This window comes from Nelumbo lutea, chromosome 2 (assembly GCF_056320005.1).
Source record: "Nelumbo lutea isolate HS-2025 chromosome 2, American lotus-T2T, whole genome shotgun sequence".
Lineage (NCBI taxonomy): Eukaryota > Viridiplantae > Streptophyta > Magnoliopsida > Proteales > Nelumbonaceae > Nelumbo > Nelumbo lutea.
The window spans coordinates 39,798,597-39,826,078 of record NC_142685.1 but is presented as its reverse complement, the minus strand read 5'-3'; the positions used below and the strand labels follow the sequence as shown (position 1 = coordinate 39,826,078).

The 27,482-nt window shown below is 38.1% G+C and overlaps 1 protein-coding gene across 9 annotated transcripts; it reads right to left on the bottom strand.

Annotated features, from left to right (window-relative positions):
* Positions 1-392: 392 nt before the first annotated feature.
* On the bottom strand, positions 393-27,482 carry ABO5 (ABA Overly-Sensitive 5). 9 transcript variants are annotated; one of them, XR_016108342.1, is made up of 4 exons: positions 26,656-27,476; positions 24,094-25,295; positions 14,157-15,319; positions 393-1,382 (listed from the first exon to the last, which is right to left on the bottom strand). XR_016108342.1 is itself a non-coding variant. In XM_088974080.1 (3 exons), the coding sequence occupies exons 1-3, from the start codon at positions 27,418-27,420 to the stop codon at positions 12,451-12,453; spliced, it is 1,974 nt and encodes a 657-aa protein (XP_088830206.1). In that variant the 5' UTR covers positions 27,421-27,476; the 3' UTR covers positions 12,170-12,450. The 9 variants fall into 9 exon arrangements, 3 of the variants coding, with proteins under 3 accessions (XP_088830206.1, XP_088830205.1, XP_088830207.1); XR_016108339.1 differs by lacking the exon at positions 393-1,382 and adding an exon at positions 12,170-12,457 and having other exon boundaries at positions 12,778-15,319; XR_016108340.1 differs by lacking the exon at positions 393-1,382 and adding an exon at positions 12,170-12,457.

The following is a 27,482-nucleotide window of genomic DNA, read 5'->3' as shown; positions in this document are numbered from 1 at the left end:
CTCACAAGAATTCACCTCGCCAAGCAGCTAAGATTATCCTCCTTAACAAACAATTAAAGGGGATTTTGCAAATGTTATAACTTGGTTACAGGATAAGGGAGGGTCTTGGAGATTAGCCCACTTTTTAGCTAAAGCCAGGGACATCCTAGACTCGATGAATGTGAAGTTGGTCTGGATTCCTAGGGAGCAAAATTCTGTTGCTGATTTCTTAGCAAAATCAGGGGTCTCTAGAGATTTCTTGTTTAGTGACAGTTGTTTGCCTTTGTAAGCTGGCCAAGCCTCTCTCTTGGCTTCAGTACATCCTCTCATGTATTTTTGTTTATTTCTTCTTTAATAAAAAGTTACCTTTGATTCAAAAAAAAAAAAAAAAAAAGGAGGTAGGAAGATTTCTTTTTCCTTTTGGAAAATATTTCCAAACTTCTTTTCATTCCATTTTCTCAAGTTGCAAACAAGGTTGTTTCTCTTTTTCACAAATTGAACAGCTCTCGCTGTTGACTCCAGGCCCCAAGCTTGATTTATAACTTCGAAGGCCAAATTCTAGAGAAGAGCATTTGGAAAAGTCTCTCTCCAAGCTTTTTTGGCCAAGACCCAATCAATTCTCTCCCAAAGTCCCAAGTCGTCTTGTTTCTCCAAGTAAATGGCAATCCTTTCATTTCCATTTCCATCAGTCCCAATCATATATAAATTCATTAAAATCTCCATTTCTTTCTGAGATTCCACGTTCAGAGACCTTCTAGCCTTACTCGTCTCAGCAACCATAGAAAGCAGTGAGAAGATCTTGGTTGACTTCCAAGCAATCCTTATATTGTGCATCGTTTCTTTCTGGATTGGTTTTTATCTCCTCTGTATCCTTTTTCATTAGAAGGCGAATCCTTCCCTTCGCTTGACAACATCATTCTGCTGGTTGGCAACATCTTTGAACTTTCGCTATGAGCGCAGTTAGCAGTTGAAAATTCTTCTGTTGCCAGTTTTGAGAGTTCTTCCACTCTGCTTCATGCATTCTCCAAAACCATTCTATCAACCAGGAAAGGACTGGTTCCCGGGCGAACAGACTTGCTTCTTTTTCATTTTCCCCTAGGGATTTCTCCTTAAATAATTTTTCACAATCTGGGGAATTTTATTCCTCCTGTCATCCATCCTGGATTGTATCAGGGATTTGTGGAGATTAACTTCCTCCCTTGTAGAATTACAAATTCCAACCGTATTTCCCTGTTGGGGAAGAGAGAATTTGTTTTGCTATAATATTATGAATACGCATTTTGCGTTTTTTCTTGAGGCCTTTCACCTCCATCCAGCCAAGATACGATTAAAACTCAACCACGCAAATCACGGACAGCTCGGACACTGGTACGAGCTAAACTGAGAATCTGGACCGAACTATGCTGTGCACGGAGGATCCAGAACAAGATTAGCCAAAAAAATAAAAGACAGAAAAGTCAGGGTAAGAAACGTTAGAAAGAGAAAACGATAAGAAAAAGTTAAGAAACTTCCCTGTATTCAGGCTTCGAACATCCATCACCAAAATAACTATATCAGAAGAAACTCAGTGTAAGAAACGCTAGAAAGAGAAAATTGCGCCTCTAATAAAGCTTTATGATGTCGCTGAAATTAACAGCATGGGAAATCTAAGGCGCTGTTTGGATAGATTTTGACTTTTGTACTTTTAAAAATGTCAAAGTATAAAACACATAAAATACTTTTACTTAGATACTTTTTTTTCGAAAATCATTTGGGTAAAATAATTTGAAAAACATGATTTCCAAAACAAAAGTACCATTTTCTGTTTGGCAAAAGCATGTCCTTGTACTCCATGTGATGGTTTTTGGTGGTTTCAAGGTTTGAGACCGATGACGGTAACCCGACTTTAGTAGTGGCAAGTGGAGGTAGGGTCAAGGTTTTTATCAATGGGTGGTCACCATTCGCACAAAATCGTATTTTTGTACTTTCAAAAGTATGAACATACTTTATAAAAGTCTATCCAAACAAGGCCTCAATTTTGAAAGTCCTAATGGAGGATCCCACAAAAACGTTAAAGGCTCTAAGGAATGATATCAACGTGGCTCCAAGGAATGATATCCGGGGTGAGGATTCCAACAATCAAGTTAGGTCTCAAAAAACCATGATGCATATGTGAGATGAAAGCATGAGCAAGTAAGAAAATTAGTATGCATAAGCGAGATTACTCGTGATCGGTGAGATCCATATTTATAGGCGAGGTCCCTTTCCTCGTGGAGTTAGTTTAATGGGTAGGGCTGCAACTTGGGCCAGGTTAGCCCGAAAGTCGGGTTGGATTGGGCCAAGTTGATGACCGGGTTAGGGTTAGGGTTGAAATTCTTGAACCTGACCTTAGTTTGGATTGGGTTAGGGTTGACCCCCCGGGCAACCCAACCCCCTATAATACTAGTCGACAACTCTACTATATATATATAAAACATACATTGATTTATTTAGATGCATGATAGTTGTATAGCCCCCTTTCTTAAAGTTATTCGCCGTCAAAGGTACTTGATTACTTGTCTTTTCCTTTTGTCTTGTAATTTTTATGTGTGACCTATCTAATAGATTCAAATTATTTGCTTGATTCAATGAATTGTTATTAGTAATTTTATTTTCATAATTTTGTATTTCATTATTGTTGATTTCATGAATTTATATTTTTGAGAAAAAATCTATTTAAGTCATAACTCACGATAAACAAATACTTATTTTTCTATAGATTTTAAGGGATGGGAAGGTTGGATTGGACCCAACCCAACCCAAAGTTGACATCGGGTTGGGTTAGGGTTAAAGGAATTAGTTAGGGTTAGGGTTAGGGTTAGGGTTGGGTAGGTCAGGTTGGGTTAGGGGTTTAGAACATAGGGTTGGACTAGAGTTGGCCTCAACCCGACCTGACTTGCAGCCCTAGTAATGGGCTTTCCGTAACAACTTTGCATGTCGAATGCCATTAAGGCAACAACCGTAATACTTATCATTATGTATGGCTACTAACTAAGATAGCAAAATGTCAAAATTACCCTCCGAAGCATATGCAATGATAGGGTTGTCCCTAAGGGTGTCAATGGACCAGCTTTGGATTGGATCTCATTCAGTCCAAAATCAATTTGGACAGATTGGACAGACTAACAAGACGTATTGGATTGGACCAATCCAGTCTAAAATATTTATTAGATTGAATTGGACCTAGTCCGTCCCTAATAAATTCATATTGGATTGGGTTGGATTAAATTAAGCCAATATCTGGTCCATTGATATAAGATAAAAATATAGGTGTCAATGGACTAGGTTTGAATTGAAACCAATCTAAATCAACACGAATTTGAACAAATTGGATGGTCCATACATTTAATTGGACCTATTCAAAATGGTCCAAAATATTCATTAGACTGGATTGGACCTGGTCCATTTATAATGGATTCATATTGGACTGGATCGAATTGGACCAAATCCAGTCCAATTGACACCCTTGGTTGCCACTAGGCATGCCACGTGTTTGCATTTGATTGGATGGGCAATTTAAACTATGTGATGCACATGATTTATCAAGGGAAAATGAAACAACAGAAATTGATAGCTAATATAAAGAAGGAAGCAATGCTGTTCAAAATAATTAATCTTTATTTTAGTAATTTGTTATAAAAATAATTTAGTAATTTGGATTGATTAATTAATAATTTTTAACAAAAATAGTAAATTACTACTAATTACTTATTAAAATAATTATTTTTTCATATTATTTGTTAGCATTCTATTTTTTTATTTTAATTTATTAATAATTAAATGCTACATTTTTTGTAAATATTACTTAAATATTTAAAATACTTAAATATTAGTAAATATATAAAATTAGTATTGATCACAAATGAATTAACTAAACATATTCAAGGGAAGTTCCATGGTGTGTGTTATTTGCGGATGGCATTGTTTTAATTGATGAAACTAATTAAGGACTGAATGCAAAATTCAACTTATTGACAAATGCCTTAAAAATAAGAGGTTTTAAAATAAGTAATACCAAAATAGAGTATAAGATATGTAAACTTAATATTAATATGAGGGTAAATCAAGATACAGTTAGGATTAGAGACAAAGAGATAACTCAATATAACCATTTTCCAGTAATTGGTTCAATAATTTATAATATGGGAGAAAACGGCACAATAGAGGAGTGCATTGGGACTTTTTGTGTAATAGGTGAATACCACTTGGATTAAAAGGAAAATTCTATGAAACATTTGTAAGGCCAGTTATGCTATATAGAGCGAAGTGTTGGGTCTGATTAGGTGAGATAAGAGTGTCTATCTCTCTATTCTTGTACCTATGTTTTTTTATCTATAAATAAATATGGTAGAAAAGTGAATGCTTAGATGAATGAGTAGAAAACTAGATAAGATTAAGAATGCTGTTATCCATAAGAACTTAGGTAGTAAGAAATGATTTAAGCACTAACAATTTAATAGTAGATATGGATTTAAATAGGACGGATTGGTGAAACAGGATTAATGTAGCTGACCCCCATATAGTTGGGGTAAGGTATGGATGATGATGATAATGATATAAAATTATGTTGTAGCCATAATTAAATTAATCTAAGCATGAGATGGAGGTTTAAGACTTCAGGCTAGGCTTGTGTTGATCCTTAACTTTACCTAACCCACCCAAGTTGCACCCTAAAAGCAATGTGTAATTTGTAATTAGATCTAGCCAAACTGAATACAACTCGTACATGCATCATTTTTTGGGGTTTTTAACTATTTTTAGATAAAAATTATTAATATTGAAGTCGAATGAGCTATGGGGGACTATTATGTAGCCTAATGAACCAAAAAATAAAAGATCTTGAGCCACAATTTGGTACTTTATTAATAGTTTTTAAGGCTGTTTGGCCGAACTCAGTGCACACCCCAAGCATAATAATATTTGTTTGGGCTAGGGATCGGAACAGGCTTGCCCGTGTTATTATAAAACTATGATTTTTTACAAATTAAAATTAAAATTTAATTTTAATCTATTACAAAAAAATACATGCAAATCTCTATCTATATATTAATATAAAATTTGTTATTTATATAATATTTACCATATATTTATATAACTTCTAAGTCAAGCTTAGGGGTTATTTAGCTTAGGCCCTACCCGCTAGGGTTGTAAATAGACTCTAAAAGTCTAATACTTGATTCCACTAAATCCAATTATGTAGGATTTGGATGTTAGAACTTGCATTTGACTAATAATTGGATCAGATGCAGATTTAACCCCATCTGATCCGATTAAAATCCAAGTCTAATAAAAATTATTACTTTATGTATATATGTAGTATAACTATGTACACATATATTATATATAATTACATAAAATTTATTATTGATAAATTTAATATTTTATATTTATATGCATTTATTACACAGGAAAAAGAATAATAATGAAAGAAATCAATCAGCAAATGCACTTAGTAACGTCAGAATTAGATAAAGCATTACCTATTTCTTTTTCTTGGTACAAATGACTAAGAATTTGTAGGGGTGCAACTGTTCAAGTTGGGGAGACTTTTAAGAATTTAAATTGCATCTGGCCTGGGGCCTGGACCCATTCAAACTTCAGCAAATGGTCTCTAAGATTTTTTTTTTTTTTTTTGTTTACTTCTGGTTGCTTTGTTTTGTCTAAGAATTAGTTTACCAAGGCAACCACAAGCATTCGAGCCTGTACATTCCTTCCTCAACCAGAAAGTTAAAATCCATACATCAAACATAAATATAAATTTGGGCTAGGAACAACCCAGTTGTCAAACAGCTCAGATCCAACTCCAACTCCAATGTTGAATGAGTAATAGCACTGGGTTCAATACTAAAGGGCTGGTAGTGTCTGTGCATAAACATGAGCAGCAATGGTCTCTGTAATGTATTGAATGAACAGTTATTTTTCTCTCTGATTTTATTCAACAAAAATTAATTATTATTGGTTATCTTTCTTGAGTTTATATGTTATACATACAGTTCAACCCTTGCATTCAATACATATTTTATTCACATTATACGTAAGATGATAATCAATTGATCTTTTATTAACATTGACAGCATGTTCTTGGTATTTAATTATGGTCTGATTCCATATTTTATGTTTGGAGATGTTGATAGCTCAGATTCTGATACAAGTGAGCATTCACAATCTCAAGCAAAGAGGAGGAGAAGAGGAGAGGGAACCAGCAGTGCTATTAACAACTCACATGAGGTGGGTTCTGCAATCTCAAAGAGTGCATCCATTATAGCAGAAGCTCTTCAAGCTTGTGAGGAGGAGAGAAGGCACAGAGACCTTACAGTGCAGGAGAGAAGACTGAAGATCGAGGAGTTAAGGGTAGAGATCGATAGGGAAGCCATTAATGATCTTGTTGATGCCATTAACAAGCTCTCCAGTTCAATCCTTGCTTTAGTTTCTAACAGGACCCCAGCCGCACCAAAATGACATCAGACAGCAAGGAAGAGAAAGAACTATTGAGCTAGATAAAACACCCAAAAAGAGCATTTGCATCCATTTGCCTGTATAAGCTCAAAACCCATTTGACATTTGTGTTCTTTCCATTTCTTTTCCTTGTTTGGCACCATTCCCATTAATCATTTTAATTATAATTGATGTTCAGTTGAGCAATTCGAATTCCATGTCTCCACCTTTGTGTTTATGTGGCGCTCTAGCTATTTATCTATCCTCAGCTCTCATGGAATCAAAAAGTTTGTTGGAAACCAGATGTTGGTCCAACAAATGATTTGAACATTGATCAATCTTGTCTAATGGATGGGACCCATACCACCATTGATTGGTCAGGGGATGAACTCTGAAGGTGGTGGAGTCCAGATGAGTAATACAATGGAACAACTTGTATACAGTTGCATTGGAGTTTTTTTCTTCTATTTTGGAGGAAGTAAAAGAGACATTTGATCAAATGAAGATCATGGAGAAGGATTTCAAGAAAAGTTCACAAGCTGTTGGATCTAAACAGGGGCATAGGACTGAAAATGTAAAGGAGGAATCATAAATTGAACTTCAAGAAGAACTCACAATCTGTTGGACCAAGACAGGGGCATAGGACTGAAAATGTAGAGGAGTGATAAAATGAATTGCAAGACCTCACAAGCTATAAAAGAGGCAATAATCTGACTGTTCTTCTCAAACGATGAGAGAAGCAGCAGCCAGTGAGAAGTTGCAGCAATATTCCGACAGTTCTTCCTCTCAGATGATGGGAACAGTCATTGATGAGTATCGAATGCGTATGGAGGAAAAAGTAGCGGCCAATGGATTGTCTAAAACTTCATAAGAGTATATCCTGTCCATTAGTCATTGATGGGAGACGCATTCTTCTCTGGTGCTATCAGCATTAATCAGTCTCAAATCCTCAAATCTTCAAGTTCTTAGACAAGAGAGAAGTAGTGGTCGATGGAGGAAGAAAGTAGCAGCCAATGCTTTCTCACTGTTAGGGTTTTGGGTTGAAGAATGATGGGTGTAATTTTGGTATATTGCAAAATGGATCGAATATAATGCAGGGTAAAATAGTAAATTGGCGATGCCCGTTAGTCAAGTTACCATTATCTCACTGACACGGTGAGTTTTGGACGTTTTGAAAAGTTATGGTGAGTTTAAGAGAATTCATAAAAAAGTGATGGTGGGTTTTGGACAATTTCCCACACATGAGAGTAAAGGTGTACACAAATGCAAATTGGGCCAACTCAGTGGATGACAGAAAATCCACCAGCGGATATTGTGCCTTTATTGGTGGAAACCTTGTAACTTGGAGAAGCAAAAAACAGTGTGGTGGCCAGGTCAAGTGCAGAAGCAAAATACATGGCTATGTCACATGGAGTACTATGGATCAAGAACCTATTGAGTGAATTAGGATTTCCTTTTGATGATCCTATGTCACTCTACTGTGATAAAAAAGCTGCCATCTACATCGCAGCCAACCCAATTCTCCATGATAGAACCAAGCATATTGAGGTTGACAAACATTTCATCAAAGAGAAAATTGAGAAGGGGCAAGTGTGCACTCCCTGCATATTAGCTCTGATGAACAGCTTCCAGATGTTCTTACTAAAGGATTATGCTCACTACGACATTATGATCTTTGTGACAAGTTGGGGATGATTGACATCTACGCCCCAACTTGAGGGGGAGTGTTATGCCTTAGTCGCCCTACTATTTAAATTAAAAGCTGACGCCACCAAACAAGAATTTTTTGACTCTCACATCTTCTTCTCTTCTTCTTCTTCTTGCTGAAAACAATGACAATAAGTTGAAATGACCCAACTATGCGAATTGGATACAACAACCTTAATTTGATGCTCACATCCGAGAAATTGGACAAAATTGCCAATTAGAAGGCACCTGAACATCTTGATGAAAGAGTTTCTGAGGCAAGAAAGAAAGAATATCGCGAATGGGAAGACAAAGACATTCTTGCCCACTATTACATCATCGCCTCACTGGATAATTCTATCAAAAGACAATTTGATAAGTTATTAACATTTTTTTACTACCCCCAAGCAAAATCACCATCATCTAAGCCTCATCCCAACTACACAGGGTTAGCTACATGATTCCTGTTTCACCATTCCATTCTGTTCAGTGACATATCCTTTGTTAAATTATACGCACTTCTAGCCCCTTCAACTTGTAACGAATCACTTTTTCTTAAGGCACTGTAGATGATCTTCTATGCATGTGGACAAACATCCTAATTTACTCTCTCATTTTATCGCCTATTGGGGCTACTCCTACATTCCTTCATATAACTTCATCTCTAATCCTATCCTTTCTAGATTTACCACTCATCCATCTAAGCATTTGCATTTCTACCACACTCAGCTTTTAGACATGCTATTTCTTAGCTTCCCAACACACTGCTACATACAACATAGATGATCATACAATTATTCTATAGAATTTTCCTTTTATCCAAAGTGGTATTCGTCGAGGTTTTTAAAACCAAACCGGTCAGGGGTCCGGTTCCTAGGTCGAATGGTCCAACCATTTGATCCGAAGGGACAGCCCATTCTAACAAAAAATAAATAAAAATAAAAAATCCAAATCATTGGTCGGTTCGAGCAGTTCAACGGTTTTTGGCGAAATAACGGTTCTGGGGTAAAACAGAACCGGTCACCTAACCGGTTTCCAGTTTTTCCGGTCCAACCGTCAGGTCCGGTATGGTTTTGAAAACCATGGTATTCGTCTATCACATAATACTCTAGATGCACTCCTCTATTTTGCCCATTCTGCTCTAATTATAAGGGCAACATCCTCCTCAATTTCTCCTTTGTTATTGCATTCGATTGAGAAGAGAAGGAGAGAGAGAGAGAGAGAGAGAGAGAGAGAGAGAGAGAGAGAGAAGAGAAGAGAAGAGAAGAGAAGAGAAGAGAAGAGAGGTTCGATTGAGAACCAAAGACAAAGGGTTGGTCGGCTACTAGCTTGTTATTTATATTTTCTTAACATAATAAGATCAGTAATTACAAGAATGCCCCTGGTGGCAATTCATAATAATGAACAAATAACAAAAAAGGAAATAACTGACAACAGAATAACAACAAACCAATAAATAAGTTTCACAATACTCCCCCTCAAGTTGGGATGTATATGTCTATCATGCCCAACTTGTCACACAACTCATTGTGCCACGAGTATGGAAGTCCTTTTGTGAGGACATCAGCAAGTTGTTCCTTGGAGTTGACATAAGGGATGCAAATTTCCCTTTTTTCTAATTTTTCCATTATGAAGTATTTGTCCACTTCAATGTGCTTGGTCCTCTCATGTAGGACAGGATTGTTGGTGATGTTAATGGCTGCCTTGTTGTCACAGTAAAGAGACATAGGATTATGAACAACAACTCCAAGCTCCCCTAGAAGATTTTTTAGCCAAAGAACTTCAACCACCCCATGTGCCACAGCTCTATACTCCGCTTCAGCACTTGACCTTGCTACCACGCTTTGTTTCTTGCTTTTCCAGGTCACTAGGTTTCCTCCCACAAATGTGCAATACCCACTTGTGGACTTTCTATCATCCACAACACCAGCCCAATCAGCATCTATAAAGACTTCCACCTTTAGACGATTATGCTTACTGAATAGTAGACCTGTTCCTGGATACTTTTTTAAGTATCTAAGAACTCTCTCTGCTGCCTCAAAATGAGGTTTCTTAGGAGAGTGCATGAATTGGCTCAGGACACCAACTAGATAAGCAATGTCTAAACGAATCATGGACAAATAAATTAACTTTCCCACTAACCTTTGGAACTATTTTACATCTTTCAGAGGTTCACCATCACAGTTACCCAATTTATAATCAACATCCATAGGAGTATCTGCTGGTCTTGCACCTAACTTGCATGTGTCTTGTAATAGATCAAGAGTGTACTTCCTTTGAGAAATGAAGATACCCTTTTTAAAACGGGCAACTTTAATTCCAATAAAATACTTCAGAGAACCTAGATCTTTTACTTCAAATTTAGATGAAAGGAATTGTTTCAACTGTTGTATTTCTGAACTCCTATTTCCTGTGATGATGATATCATCCACATACACTCTCAAAACAACAACCTATTCCTAACATCTCTTCACAGAGTGTGATCGGACTAACATTGCTTGAACCCTATTTGTGAACTGCCATATGAAACTTACTGAACCAAGCCCTGGGAGATTGTTTCAAACCATAGAGAGACTTTCTTAGCTTACACATCTTATTCTCACTTCCCTTGGCACAGAATCCCGGGGGTTCAACCATGTAAACCTCCTCCTCTAAGTTTAAAAAAGCATTCATAATATCTAGTTGATGCAATTCCCGGTCAAGATTAGCAGCTAATGATAGAAGAACTCGAATTGAGTTCATTTTAGCTACTGGAGCAAATGTCTCATCATAGTCCGTACACTTGAGTGTACCCTTCGACTACTAATCTTGCTTTATACCTTTCAAATGTCTTTCCACCTTGTGTTTAACTGTAAACATCCACTTACACCCCACTGGGTCTTTTCCCCTTGGAAGATCCACCAATTCCCAAGTTTGATTTTTATGGAGGGCATTAATCTCCTCCTTCATAACATCTGTCCATTCAAGATATTTTAAGGCTTCTGCAACATTTTGGGGTACAGGGATGCAATCAACTGCAGATAGGAAGGCTCGGTATGAGGGGGAAATGTGATCATAGGAGACATACTGGGTGATGGGTGTTTGGTAGTGCATGACCTGACTCCCTTTCTTTGAGCAATAGGAATGTCAAGGTCATCTACAGTAGGAGCATGGGTGTCAATAGGTATAGCAGGGTTTGGACTTACTTCCTAAGAGTTTAACAGTGTTGGATGCTTAGTGTTTGGTAGTTCCACATCTCTGCCACATTGCTGATCTCTACGGCGTGTACATTGAAAGACACAAAGGGGGTCAAGTCCGGAATAGAAGGAAGAGAGACTTGGCGGACTTCAACCTGCTTCTCCTCTTCCACACAACTCTCCCCCTGAGGAGAAGCAGAGAAGAATGGTTCAGACTCAAAGGACACATCCATAGAGACAAAAAATTTATGACTAACGGGATCAAAGCACCGATACCTCTTTCGAGAGAAGGGATACCCCAGAAAAATACAAGGAATGGACCAAGGATCTAACTTTCCCTGAGACGGAGACTAATCATGGACAAAAGCACGACAACCAAAGACTCTCATGGGAATGAAAAATAGAGGGGACTGAGGGAACAACAACTAATGAGGGGCCATGTAGTTCAGCACTCTAGAGGGCATGCGGTTGTTGACATAAGAAGCTGCAAGTATAGCATCCATCCAAAACCTTTTTAGAATATTCATGTGTAACATCATCCCTTAAGCTACCTCAAGAAGGTGTTTATTTTTTCTTTCGACATCACCATTTTGTTGCGGTGTTCTTGCGCATGAGCTCCATGGAAGGCAAATAACTCATTAAGCTCACCGTGGAAGTATTCCTTGTCATTATCTGATTGAAAGATTTGTATTTCAACATGGAACTGCGTAAACACCATCCGCTAGAAATCTTGCACAATCTTTGGAACTTCATCTTTTCTACGCATCGGGAATACCCATGTATAGCAAGAGAAATCATCAATCAAAGTGATGAAGTACTTATACCCACCCTCAGAGATTATAGTAGTAGGCCCCCATACATCAGAATACACAATGTGAAAAGGAAAATTGGATCTTTTATTAATTGAATGAAAGGTTGTTCTACATTGTTTGCTCAACTGACATGTTTGACACTGGAAATCGGAAATTGAACATGACTTAAATAAAAATGGAAACAAAGATTTCATTATTTCAAAAGAAACATGACCTAACCGACTATGCCACAAAAAAAAATTGACTCTTATTTGATTGACTATATGACTCCGAGAGACCGGCTTTGTTGTCGAGAATATAGAGACCATCCATTAGGCTTCTTCTACCAATCGTCCTCCCAGAAGCTAAGTCCTGAAAAACACATGAACCGGGAAAAAATGTTACACTACAGTTTAAAGAGTTTGTGATGCTACAGATTGAAAGCAAATTCATAGGAAGTTGGGTAACATGCAAGACACTATTCAGGTTAAGGCCATGGGAAAGGGATATTGATCCTTAGCCTGCAATGGAGGAGAATGATCCATATGCAAGCCTCACTTTATCCTTTCCTAACAAAATGTTATAAGTCTAAAATAAATTTGGCTCACCGATCATGTGGTTAAAGGCCCCTGAGTCAATGATCTAAGGGGAATCAGTAGTAGTGGTGACATGGAATGCAGAAGTTGCATTACCTGATGTAAATGCAAATGAAGTAGGAGTACCAGTAACTGAACTATCCATCTGTCGCAAAGCCCTATCATATGATTCCAAGTGATCTCTGAAGGAATTCATGATATCTTCCTTGGGGTTAAAACTAGTAAAGTGGTCCCAGGTAGAATCAACAACCTGGGTATCTTGGGTTGCCACATGTATTGCATTATGTGTTGTATTCAGCTTCTTCTGACCTTGCACTTTACCCTGTTCTTGGTTCTTCACTGCCCACTTGGGCTTCCCGTGAATTTCCCAACATGTGTCACGTGTATGTCGTGAGCGCTGACAATGGGTACAAAACAACTTGTCTTTATCATCAGCCTTCTTGGAGTCACTTTTCTTCCCCATATTGTTATTACCCATTGTAGCCAAAGCTACCTATTGCTCCCCCTCAGTTGTAACCATCACACTCCGCCTACTTTTTTCAAATTGAACAAGGGCATACACCTCTTGAACCGAAGGCAACTCTTTGCTTCCTAAGATCTGAACTCTCAAGGGTTCATAAGTAAGGTTCAGTCCCAACAAGAAAGCAAACACCCGCTGCTGAGAAACCAACTTCTTATAGGCCTTAGCATCATCATCATGTTTCCACTCTATAGTTTGATAGTGATCCAATTCTTTCCATATGGAAGTAAGGGCCGAATAATAGGTAGACAAACTATGATTTCCCTGTTTACAGGTTGAGGATTCAACTTGCAACTGGTAAATTTTGGCATAATGCCTTTGCTCAGAATAGGTGGTTTTGGCTTGCTCCCAAATCTCACTAGCATTGCCTGCCCACATAAAATTCTTCTTCACCTCGGGTTCCATGGCTGCAAGGAGCCAAGACATCACCATATTGTTTTCTTGGTCCCACCTATCATGTTTAGTTGTCTCACATCTGGGTTTTTTCACTCTGCCATTTATGTAACCATCTTTTCCCCTTGTTGTTACATAAAGTTTCACACTTTTAGCCCACTCCAGGTAGTTCAGACCATTTAAAGGGGTAATTGGCATGGGAAACATCATGTTTTCATCCCCCATACCAGCTGTACTATGAGTTGGTGTAACTCTAGATGATGCTGAATCACAACTTTCCATTGAGGAAAAAAGGGTCACAAATATACCAGACCAGATCCCACACAAACAAAATGCTAAACTCCCAAGAATTTTCACTTCTGAAAAGAGAGAAAAATACTGCTGAAACAGTCCAGCAATATGTCGGCCCATAGAATAGCCCAGTAATTAGTCCAACAAATAGTCTACTAACAGGCTACTGAAAACAATCCATTAGCAGCAATGGTTCGGCCACAAGGAGTCATTAACAAGGCCTACTAACAGTTCGACAACAGCACATGATTAAAAAAAAAGAAACACATACCCTTGTGCAGCATGGAGATGTAAACCTCAAAACCACGGCCTTCACAGCTCTTCACGGCATAGACCACAGAGAAAAAAGAGGGCACATACCCCTGTCCAGTACTTGTACGAAGGTGCAAGAGATCAAGAAAAAGAACCGAGAAAATATTTTTCACAGCATCGGAAAATCCAGAAAATACTTTCCACAGCAGCGAACCAAGAGAGGAGGGTCATTCCAGCATCACAAGATATATACATCCTGTCCTCAACTTCACCACAGTATCCTCATAAAACCATTGACAAGTCTTTCACAGGACACCTTTGCAAGTTTCAGACAGTCCCAAAAACATAAAGGTTCCTGTCTTGTCCAAAAGAATATCTTTTCTTAAAAAAATAGTTGTGTATCCTTGAACTTTATCTTATATTTTCAGAAGGGATGAAAGAATCAATCATTTTCTTTATAACATTGCTTGCATCAAGAACTCATGCTTCTCTCTCTAATCATTTCGTTCTCTGCATTGGTAAGATCCCTTTAGTCCCTCCTCCATCTTTCCTTTTCTACAGAAATAAGAAGATCAAATTTGGTGCTTGAAATATTGCTTTTGGTATCTTCTACTCCCAAAGACACCTCAACCATTATCTGAGCTTCATTATTGCTCAAATCTGCCTCCTATTTTCTTCATAGTTCACTACAGATGGAGATAGAGCTCTCTCAGGATTTTGCCCACTTGGCCCATCCCTAGAATAGGTTTGTGGTTTACTTGATCATTAAACTCTGACTGCACTTTTGTAAGTCACAAAGATCCTAATTGGCACATCGACTTAAACTATCATATCAATATTCATATGATGACAGATTACATGGTAATCATGTGACAATAAGTGTTTGACATGGTATTCTGGTTACATTTTTTCCTGATTGCTGGTATTCCGGTTACAATCCAAAGTCCAAATTTGTTGCCATCCCCTTTTGTGAATCCTTTCATCTAGAACTGACAGATGTTGCATGGACTCTTCTAAGTGTTCGTGTCAGATACACATCGCATTTCAACACTCCATGGATTCTTGAGGGATGCTTTGAAGTAACAGTTTCTTAATCTACTTGCTTATTTGACATGAATGAACAGCAAACATACACATGCATGCATACATAGAACTTTAGGAAGTACCGCCTTCAGCATTCTCCTGCATTCAGATACTTCAAAAAATTAGGCAAATAGAGGTTTGTGAAGTACCACCTTTGGCATGAGTACTGAAATTGGTGACGGTGCTCTAGAACTAATGAAGGCAAGTAAAACTATGGTAGCCTAGTCAGAGTAGGAAGGCAAAGCAGTAATTTGGGAAATTCCAGAAAACTAGGCTCAACATTCAAGTAGTCAACCTGAAAAGTTGGCATGAGGCATACTTGATGATCATGACCATGACGATTAATGATACCCCAATCCTCCCAAAAGACCCTTAAGGAGTAAAAGTATAATGATACAATACTAACCAATCACCTGTTCACTTTTTACACCAAAAATTATCATTGGCTTTGGTCAAGTTCATTGCATAAATGCCCTGTACAGATCCTCTCCAGGAATTAACTTTGTTCCATGTATAACTACAGAAACATGATTATTTCATTAAATGGGAAAATTATTTTACCAGTAAAATTGATATATATATATATATATATATATATATATATATATATTAATGTTAACTTGGACCAATCATTAATGCTCGATTTTGAACTATTTTAAGTCCTAAAATTTTAGCTAATATGCATTTGCTGAAGATGAGACCTCTTAATTATCAGCTATTTAGACAATTTTGGAGTTAAAGTTTAAAATAAATTTTAAGGTTTTTGACTTTTCGATATTTTGGTTATCAATATAGCACGTTTTATAGGATAGCATAGATGAGGATACAAAATCATAATTTCAAGCATATTTTAATAAAGCCACATTTGAAACTTTCAAATCCTTATCTAGATCCTGTCTTCCCTTCCTCAGTCTTATCCAAATTGCATCCTTGAGATTTAGGACTATGAAGCCCAAACCTCAACAAATACAATAACAATAATGGTTATTTGATTACATGATTTTAGGCATTCAAAACATGTGGCACAAGTATTATGATAGTTTTATTCCCATCAATCTACTCTATATCTATGCTCCCACAGGGATTCACTTGCTAACTCGTATTATAAAAATTCTTGGAGAATTGTATGAATATTGTGTAGCCTCATATTGAACTTCAGAATGAGGACAAAGAGCCAAATCATAAAATCCATAAATTGTGTTTTGGCATGCAAGCATAGGAATTCATTCAACAATAAAAGACCAGGGGTTATACTTGAGTCAACTTCACCATATTAATTCAGAAATGATAATACAAACAAATAACAAGAACAGCAATGCCCCATATTATGATGGAAAATGCATGCATCTGTGATTGTGTTTAAACTGAACAACTAGCATAGAAAGTCAATAAAAAATATATAGTTACTTGCTTTCATAGTTGTAGAGATAGTGGGCCGAATGCTGAGAGCTAGTCGTTTTATTTTTTGCCCCTTTTATTTTATCTTAATGAGCCTTCTCTTATGGACCTGTGAACTCTTCTTTCTTTTGTATTTAAAGAGGCGCCCTATTCATTGCATCTTTAAATACCTTTCTTACGGCGTGCTTTCCCCAACCTATTTTTCTTTCCTAGCCTCTTTATTCGCAGCCCATCCCTAAATCCATGTCAGAAACATTTTCCAAACCAGAATGGAGAGATGCTATGAGGACTGAAATAGAAACATTGCATTTTTTTTTTTTTTGAAGAGCCTTGCATAAAAATGATACCTAGAATATTATTGCCCTGTCTGAGGGAAAGGAGCCTCTAGTGTGTAAGTTGTTTTACACTATTAGATACCATGCAAATGGTTCTATTGAGTGGTTTAAAACCCATTTAGTGGCATAGGGATATACACAAATGTATGGTGTAGACTACTTGGAGACTCTTGCACTTGTTGCTAAGATGACATCAGGTCATGTCCTCATATCATTTGCAACAAGTTTTACTTGGCCACTCTATCAGTTTAATGTGAAAAATGCTTTCTTGTAGGGATTTACATGAAAAAGTGTATGTCTCTTCCACCTAGAATGTATGGGAAAAAGATGCAAGGCAAGGATTGTAAATTGAAGAAGTCTCTTTATGGCCTTAAACAATCACCTCAAGCATGGCTTGAGAGGTTAAGGGCAGCTCTTGCTAGTTTCGGTTATGCCCAGAGCCCCAAACTCGATCTAATCACACCCGCTTTGTTAAGAGGAGAGATACCTTGGGGACATTCCTCATCATTTATGTGGATGACATTGTGGTTACTAATAGTGATGTGCAGGAAGTAAGATATCTTAAAAGGTTCCTTAATAAAGAATTTGAAATTAAGGACTTGGGTGAGCTAAGATACTTTTTGGGAATGGAAGTGGCCCGTTCCAAATAAGGAATATTTAAAAAAAAAAAAAAAGTGGCTCATTCCAAATAGGGTATATTTATCTCCCAATACAAGTGTGTGCTTGATCAACTCACTAAAACAGGAAATCTAAGAGATAAACATGTATCTACCCCATTGATGACAATCATAAGCTCCTAACCACTAATGGTGACTTGTTGTCTGACAAGGCAGTGTTCAAAAGACTACTTGGGAATCTGTTGTATCTTTACATGACTCAGCCTAATATCTCCTATGTTGTCAATGTGATTAGCCAATTCATGCATGCTCCTAGAGACATGCATATAGCTATAGCAAAAAGGGTTTTGTTCTACTTGAAAGGTACACCAGGGAAAGGTATTTTTTTGCTAAACATGGTCACTTTTTTTAGGTAAGTTTAACCAAATTTCATTAAAAGAAGAAGGGGTACATGAGAAAATGTACAAAACAGGGGAAACACCCCAAAAATCTTATAAAGGAGGAAGCCTGTCACTATACAGATTTTCTAAGCAAGCACCCAATTTAGCTAAGCCATCTGCAATGGGATTTAGCTCCCTCAGGACCCAAAACAGGTTTGCATTTAAACATTCAAAGGAATCCCTTGCCTCTGACAAATAATGACTCAACCTCCAAGGACCTCCTTCCTTGTCCCTTATCCATTTTATGGTGTTTGTTGAATCTCCTACAATAGATAGGTTCTGAATACCCAAGCTTTTTACTATTCTAATTCCAGTGAGAGCAGCCAACACTTCAGCCTTAGTTGAGTTAGTAATCCGATTGGACCGCTAAAGACCCAGCAGATACTACCTCTTTCATCCCTCAAGGTACCCCCAATTCTAGCTAAGCCTGGATTGCCTACAACACTTCCATCGAAGTATAAAATCAATCCTCCTTCACAAAAAGTACTGGTTGTCTCAAGATAGTCTGAGGGAAATGTGGAAGAAAAAAAAAATTGTATGAATATTTCTGTTAAGGTCATTGACTGAGAGACCTTGGAACAACACCGACTTAGCAGCCCAGAGATTACAGAGATAGGCAATATCTGAGATTAACTCTTCAAGGGATTTGAGCTTGTTTTCAAATAAGCGCTTGTTTCTTTCCTCCCAAACTCCCCACATTACTCCATGTAACACCATTTGCCACTATACTTTGCCTCTTTTACTTAGGCCAGTTCCTTGCCACTGATGTATGAAGTCCAGAATGTGCTCTAGGTTAACCCAATGGTAACTTGTCAGGCTTAAGAAGTGAATCCAATCTTTTAAGTAAACTTACAATGGATGGGTAGGTGATCAACTAATTCTCCATCTTGCAAACATAATAAACAAACATGAGGAGAAATATAAAGTCTTCTCAAGCTCTTCTTCTGACGGAGATCACAGGTGTTTATTCTCTGTAGGCACGCTCCCAAATAAAGAAACAAGCTCTTGAAGGAATGTGACTACACCAGATTTTCTTATAGGGGAAAGAGGAGCTCTTCTTGGGTCTCTTTGAAGTTCTTGGGGTTGGGAAAGTTTTTAGGAGTTTCAATGGAGGGGATGGAGGAAGAAACAATTAATTTTTTGGAGGGGGTTGAACAAGAATCCTTATGAAATGAGGAAACTCGCGGCAAAGAAAGGAAGCACAAATTTGAAGAGGAGCAAAGAGATGATGAGGCTCACTTGGGGCCTAAATGATAAGGCAGATAGCAGTGAGGGGACGTCGAGGGGAGCAAAGAAACTCTAAGTTTAGAGGGTTGTTTCTGATCTGTTTTTGCAGTGTTTTTCATGGATTTAAAATTTTTATCTTAGAATGTAAGAGGATTGGACTCAGGTAGAAGAAGGTTAGTGGTGTGTGAGTCTCTGAAGAGGTCTAATTCGAAGATTGTCCTGATTCAAGAAACCAAACTGGAGTGGTTGGATGCTGCTACTGTTAGGAGTATTTGGGGGGAGGGTCAGGTTAGATGGAAATCAAAGTCGGCAGTGGGTAGTGCAAGGGGTTTGTTGAGTCTCTGGAACCCTTCTTTCTGCAGCTTAATTTCTTACCACATTGGGAATTTCTCAATTTCCTTAGTGCTGAAACTCTTTGATGGAAATATCTGCCAAGTCACAAATGTGTATGGTCCTACAGATGGGAATCTTTGGGATGACTTTTGGATGGAACTGGTAGAGGCAAGGGGCAGACTAACTTATCCCTAGGTCATTGGAGGTGATTTTAATGTTACATTATTAGTTGAAGAAAAGAACACCAGAGGTAGGAGATCAAGAGCGATACTTCAGTTTGCTGATTTCATTGACAGATTTGAGCTGATATACTTCCCTCTTCAGGGTAGTAGATTTACTTGGACAAATAATCAAGATAATCCCACCCTAGTAAGATAGGATGGGTTCTTGGTCTCTTCAAATTGGGAGGAATTGTTTTCTGATTTTAGGAAGATTGCTCTCCCCAGGCCAGTCTCAGATCATGTTCCAATTCAGCTTGTTTGTGGCTAAAGAGGAAAAATCAGATCTCCGTTCAAGTTTGAGAATGCCTGGTTTGAAGATGATAAGCTAATTCCCTTGTTGAAGTCTATTTGGACAGACCTTCAAGTGGAGGGCACTAGTTCCTTTATTTTGGCAAAAAAAGCTAGGTGCAGTTAAGAAGAGATTAAAAATCTGGAAGTTGGAGATTAACTAGAGTTCAGAAACAGAGAAGAGAGCATTATTGAGCATCATTGAGGAAATTGATTCAGTAGAAGAGGTAGGCCCCATATCAGAAGAATTGAGGTTGAAGAGAACCTAGGCAAAAATTAATTTTGATAAACTGACTGTTAGGGAAGAAATCAAGTGGAGGCAAAGAGCTAAGGTGGTGTGATTGAAGGAGGGGGGACAAAAACACTCACTGTTTTCATAAAATGGCAAATGCCAGAGCAAGAGCTTCCTCTATCTGCAAGTTGGAGTGGGAAGGAAGTACGGGGGAATCAGACGCAGAAATGAAGGTGGTGGCAACTACTTTCAATAAAAATCTTTACAAAGAACTTTGGACCCTTAGACCTTTTCCCAAAAACCTTCCATTTAAGCGTTAGTGAAGATCAGAAATCTTTCCTTGAGAGACACTTCATGGAGGAGGAAATCAAGGCTGGCATTTCCAAGTTGGCGGATGATAAATCCCCAGGGTCGGATGGTTTGACCAACCTATTTATGTAAAATGCTGGGATATAGTGAAACAAGACCTGATGAATGTCTTCCAGGCGTTCCATGCAAATGCTTCTCTGCAAAGAAGCTTAAACACTACCTTTATCGCTCTCATTCCAAAAATAGAAGGGGCTGTAAATGTCAAAGATTTCAGACCAATCAGTCTTTTGCACAGCTTTTATAAGATTTTTTTTTTTGGAAAAGGTAATGTAATATTTATTGAATCACAAACTTCACATGCAAACTGAGATCAGTCCCAGCTTTTATAAGATTTTAGCTAAAGTTCTAGCCGAGAGAATGAAAAGGGGTGTTAGGAAGTGTAATTTCAAACAATCAAAGTGCTTTTGTCCCGGGGAGGCAGATGCTTGACTCTGTACATATTACCAACGAACTGATTCATTCAAGAAGAAGAGAAGGAGTCCCTGGTTTGATTTGTAAATTAGATATTGAAAAGGCCTATGACCATGTCAATTGGAGATGTATTGATGTTGTACTGCAGCATATGAATTTTGGACTGAAATGCAGGAATTGGATAAAAGTATGTATAACCTCCCCTAAATTCTCAGTTTTGATTAATGGTCAGTCAACGGGGTTTTTTGACAGCTCAAGGGGCTTGAGACAGGGGGATCCCCTCTCCCCATTGCTATTTATTTGTGTTATGGAAATATTTGTCCTCTTTTGCAAGAAGGCAGCTGACTCTGGTTGTTGGGAAGGTTTTGCAATATCCCCTAAGGGGGAAAAGGTCAATATCCTTCAGTTTGCAGATGATACATTATGCTCTGTGGATGCCTCCCCTACTCAGTTGGACTTAGTCCTTGGGATCTTAACCTGGTTTGAAGTAGCTCCTGGGCTCAAAGTTAATTTGAATAAAAGTCAAATCATTCCAGTGGGGCAAGTTGCCAATTTAGAAGATTGTGCTGAGGTGTTGGCTTGTCAAATTGATTTCCTCCCTGTGAAATATTTGGGACTGCCCTTGGGGGCAAATTGGTCTTCTTCCTCCATGTGGGACCCAATCATTGAAAGAATGGAGAGAAATTTTGCTTCCTGGAAGGCAAGATACCTCTCTTTTGGGGGCAAGGTTACACTGATAAAAAGTACCCTCTCCAATCTGCCCACTTATTTCCTGTCTCTTTTCCCTATCCAAAACAAAGTAGCAAAAAGATTGGAGCAGCTTCAGAGAAACTTTCTTTGGAGGGGTTGGGAAGAGAAAAACAAAATCCACTTAGTCAAGTGGAACCAAGTGTGCCGTCCTAAGTTAGAAGGTGGTTTAGGAATAAGGAAATTAAAGAGTTTTAAGTCAGCCCTTCTAAGTAATGGATTTGGAGGTTTTCTTCTAGAAGGAATGCTTGGTGGAGACCTCTCATAGCTGGAAAATATGGGGTGGAGTGGGGCAACTGGAGATCTAGGGATCCTCCTCCAAGTTGGGGTAACCCCCTTTGGAAAGGTATCATGAAGAATTTTTCTACTTTCTTGGAAGGAATTTCAGTCAAGATTGGGAAAGGGTATAGAACTAAATTTTGGAAGGACCCTTGGTGTTTGGATGGCCCATTGGCTGATTCCTTTCCTCTCCTATTTCAGTGTGCTTCTAATCAAGATTCCTCAGTAGCGGAGAGTTATTGTTCTTCAGGAGACTCTTTTATTTGGACCCCCCTCTCTAGGAGGAATTTATTTGACTGGGAGTTGGAAGAGGTCTTGGAGCTGATGGATCTCCTTCAAAAGCAGAAGTTAGACCTTGGCTTGGAAGATAATTGGTGCTGGAAATGGAACCCTGATGGTTGTTTTTCTGTCAAATCTCTAGTTTCCAAACTATGCAGCTCGAGTCCCACAGACTTCCCTGCTACTCAGATCTGGAATCCTACAAGTCCATCTAGATCCAACTTTTTGGTGTGGACAATGGCCCTTGACAAATGCCTTTCCAGATCTAATCGTGAGAGGCGTGGCATTCAAATACTGGATCTATCTTGTGGTCTTTGTGGTTCTCTCCCAGAATCTACGGATCCTCAGTTAAGATAGAATATAGAGCTATGTCCCATGATATGTTAGAGCTATTATGACTTAAATATCTCTTGGAGGAGTTGGGCATTGATTATGAGAAGCCAATGATGTTATATTCTGATAATCGAGCTACCACCAATATTACTCACAACCCCATTCAGCATGATCGAACAAAGCAATTGAGGTAGATAGGCATTTTATAAGAGAGAGAGAGAGGGTTGCATCAAGTGAAGATTGTCTACTATTTATTGCTTCTTTAGAACAATTAGCAAATTTGCTTACCAAGGGAATTCCATAGATTAAACTAAAGCAGTGTCTAAGCAAGTTGAGCATGATTGACATCTATACTCAGCTTGAAGGGGAGTGTAGAGATAGTGGGCCAAATGCTAAGAGCTACTCTTTTTTTGTCCCTTTTTATTTATGTTAATAGGCCTTTAGTGAATCTAATAAAAGATTAGAGAGGGAACTAGAGAACTGATCGAGCTCTTCTTCTCTTTAACCTTTTTTTCCTCATTCTCTCTTCTTCATCTTGATCTGAACCTTCTTCCCACTATTCTTTCTCTTATCTCTTTTGATTAAACATCAACGTTTAGTGCTGTGTTTCTTTCTTCTGTAGTCATCCATATAAGTTGTCTAACTATGCATGTGGCTAGCACATAATGCACAACCAGTACTCATGGAACGAAACAAACTTAAAAATAAATAAAAAAATAAAAAGTCAAAATTTACACTAACATGGAATAAATGTTCTACCACTTATTGAAAATGAAAATCCTCTAAATTGCATAACAAGAAAATCCATGGTTAGGCATTCCGAGTTCTCATACCCCTGCTTCAACAACAAAATAGAGAAGCTAAATAACATATTTAAACCGAAGGAAAAAGCCTACAAAGTAGAAAAACCAATCAATCAAAACAGAATCCCATTTCCTAATTGCTAGAACCACTGCATGCAATAACCATGAAAAGGCATTCTTCACAATCTTAACTTGGGCAAAACAACTAAAACACTTACATGTATTATAAGAAGTAAGCCATTGAAACCTTCAGAGGAACTCACTCTGAGCATGGTATTCAATTGAAACATTGCAAACATGTCCTTAACTATATCATACTGTTGTATTGAACTAACCAATTACTCAGAAACAAATTAGCATAGAAACTAGTGGGGCAGTCATGAACAAATATGTCAGAATCAGAGTGAAGAGAACTATTAAAAGCATGTTCTCACTCCCTGTAGGAAATGACAAGCATCCCAAATCTTCATAGTAGTATGGTAGCGCAACTCACAACAAATCCAAGTACAATCTGTGTAGACCAGAATTATTAGGTACAATAAGAGTTGTTGAACGAATCACCTTAAAGGACTCACCACCCAACCAGTAATAGGATTCTGCCTGCGTATTCTGACAGTCTTATGTCCACCACTTTGCAAGCGCTCAAGGACAGCATATGTGATAGAATCTGGAGTTAGACCTTGTTGCTTTATTTTTGCATACAACTCCAATGCTTCAGCTGTCTTTCCACACTTCTCAAGACAGTCAAGTAAGATATTATATGTCACTATGTTAGGACAACAACCTTCAGCAAGCATCTCATCAAACAGCCTCAAAGCCATTTCAACCTTACTCGTCTTTCCAAAGCACTCAATGAGTGTGCTATATGTTATAACATCAGGATTCAACCCCTTCTCTTGCATTTCCTTGAATCGCATGTGAGCTTCATCAAGGTCACCATTCTTCCCAAGATAATTAATCAAAGAATTGTAAGTGATAACATCAGGTTTACAAGTGCTATTCTCCATTTCTTCAAAAAGTCTAACTGCTTCATCAACTCTTCCAGCTCTACCAAAGCTGGAAATCATGATATTGTAGGTGAATATGTCTGGCGAAGGGCCATCTTTCTTCATCTTTTCATAAAGATCATGAATATGGGATATTTGTTTCAACTTTCCGAGAGCTGAGAATACAGTGTTATACATGACAGTATCAATAATTATTCCTTTTTCATGAATCCTATCAAGCAAGTCCAAGGCCTCTACAGTTTTGCCTGCATTGCATAAGCTGTCTAACATCGACATATAAGCATCCCTATCCCCACTGTCCTCAAAGTTCCACATGTTGCAAAACAGCCTGTGGGCCTCATTGGCATGGCCTAATTTGTTTAGTGTCCTTACAAGATATGCATAAATTGACTTGTTCATGTATTTCTTTGATACTTGAACAATCTCATCTAGTCTACCAAGCTGCCCTTCCGCAGCCAGAACATTCAAAATAACACTATATGTAAACTCATTGGGCCGACAATTGCTCTCAACCATTTTATTGAATAAAAAGATTGTTTTCTCCACCATCAGGTTCCTAGCTAGTGACTGGATGATAGTATTAAAGGCAATCAAGTTAAGGGTGCATCCCTTTTTAATCATCTCCTGGAAAAGAGAAAGGGACTCATCTGGTTTCCCACTCTTTCCAGTCATTCTTATCATAATTGTGTATGTATATTCGTCAGGTTCACAATTCTTCCGCTTCATATCTGCAAAAACCTTGGAAGCCTGCTCAACCTGTCAAAACATTACAAGTCAGCTAATATCAAACTGACATCACTGACAGAGATCAAATCTAAGGTAGTCATCATCATCATCATCCATGCTTTATCCCAACTAAATGGGGTCAGCTACATGAATCCTGTTTTACCAATCCCTTTTATTTAAAGTCATATCCTCTATTAAATTATTAGTGTTTAAATCATTTCTTACTTGTACCCATATCCTTTTTGGTCTACCCCTAGCTCTTCTAGCCCTTTCTACTTGTAACAAATCACTTCTTCTAACTGGAGCTGTTGGTGGTCTTCTCTTCACATGAACAAACCATTTTAGTCTACTCTCTCTCATTTTAACACTTATTAGAACTACTCCTAGGTTTTTACCAATGGCTTCATTCCTGATCCTACCCTTTCTAGTATTTCCACACATCCATCTTAGTATTCATGTTTCTGCCACACTCATGTTCTAAACACGTTGTTTCTTGACTGCCCAACACTCTGCTCCATACAACATAGCTTGCCTTACAAGTGTTTTATAGAAATTTTCTTTTAATATAAGTGGTATTCTCCTACCACACAAAAGTCCAGATGAACCCTTCCATTTTGCACAACCTGCTCTAATTCTCCAGGTGACATCCTCTTCAATCTCTCCCTTGTTATGAATTATTGAACCAAGGTACTAGAAACAGTCATATTGAGTTATCTCTTGGTCTCCAATCCTATGTGTATCCTGGTTTACGCTCCTATTATTACTAAATTTACATGTCATATACTCTGTTTTAGTCCTACTCATTTTAAAATCTTTTGTTTCTAAGGCATTTGCCCATAAGTTTATCAAATCTAAGGTAGTAAATCACATAAATTAAACATATAGCCAGTGGTCAGCATGCTATCAATTAAGAGTGATCGGTAAAGCAGTGTATTGGTTTCTGCATTATCAAATATGTCTCAACAAGATACCTGCCAAAATGCATCCATTTTTTATGTTCCCATATCAATGGCCCAAAGGACTTAGTTTTAAGTATAGTTTCCAACTTTCAGCAATAACCCATGTTTCATAATTCATACATACATTTGCACATAATTTCGAACGATTAATATAGACTTTATTACATAAAAAAAAGTTCAGATAAGTGCTCGCTGCTTGGAATACAGCACTTCCAAATTTCAACGCTTCCTCAACTATTCAAGTATGTGAAAAAATTGTAGCACGTAAAATAAGCTACAGCCTTTCGCAAATAGTTCCAGAGCACCACCATTCAATTATAATTATATTCTATAAATACAACAAGCTTGCACATAAGAAAACTTCCTATATCGTCAAAGCTAAATGGAAATTGATAATAGTAAATGAAGCTAATAAACAATAACAATCAAACCTTTTCATCTTTGGCAAGAAAGTCCAGAAGCATATTATAGGCAAAAATGTCCAGGATATATCCACGCTTCCTCATTTCCACATAAACCTCAAACGCTCTTGCACATTGATTAGACCTCAAGTAAGCCTGAAGAAGACACTTGTACGTATAACAATTGAACCTCAAATCCCATTTCTTGACCAAGCCCAAGCACCTTTCCAATTCTCCGACCCCCTCAGTGCCGCTCCCAAAGATCCCAATCAAGATATTAACAGTGGAGATGCTACCTCTAACACCGGACCGTTCCATCTCATCGACAATTCTACGAACCATATCCAGTGCATCAGGTGCCGAAGATTTAGACAAGATGGTGAGAATTCTATTGAAGGTAAAACAATCATGGCGGAAACCAGGAACAGAAGAAGCACAAAAGCGGAAGAAATCGAGGGCCTTTCGAGGGGTCCGGAGAGCTTTGAGGACTTCGCTGGCTTCCGAAGGGGTTAGGCTTAGGCCCAAGGTCTGCAGGTAATCGGAGAGTTCAAGAAAAGGGTCGGAGGAAGGAGATTGGAGGATTTTGGAGATTCTGCAGATGAGGTCTCGACGGGGGAGGGCATAGCCCCTAACGTCTCTGAGGATGTTTGGGGTCTCCACCTCAATGGCAAACGCTCGGCCATTTTGGGCTTCGCCGACAACTCGGCCGCTGTATTTGGTGGCGAAACGGCGCTTGGAAATGCTGTAGACCAATTGTAGTTGCAAATGGTTATGGCGGTGGTGGCAGTATCTCATTCTGCTTCACGGTCCTTACTAACTTTGGCAGTTAGAAATAATTTCATTAGTTTAAATCTAAA

Coding starts and splice junctions, on each gene's coding strand:
- ABO5 (XM_088974079.1), bottom strand. CDS start 27,420: ATGAGATACTGCCACCACCGCCATAACCATTTGCAACTACAATTGGTC. Junction 25,296..26,655: donor TTCTTGCCAAAGATGAAAAG/GTTTGATTGTTA, acceptor ATGTTTTGACAG/GTTGAGCAGGCTTCCAAGGT. Junction 12,458..24,107: donor ATCCTATTACTGGTTGGGTG/GTGAGTCCTTTA, acceptor TGTGTTTTTCAG/GACTTAGCTTCTGGGAGGAC.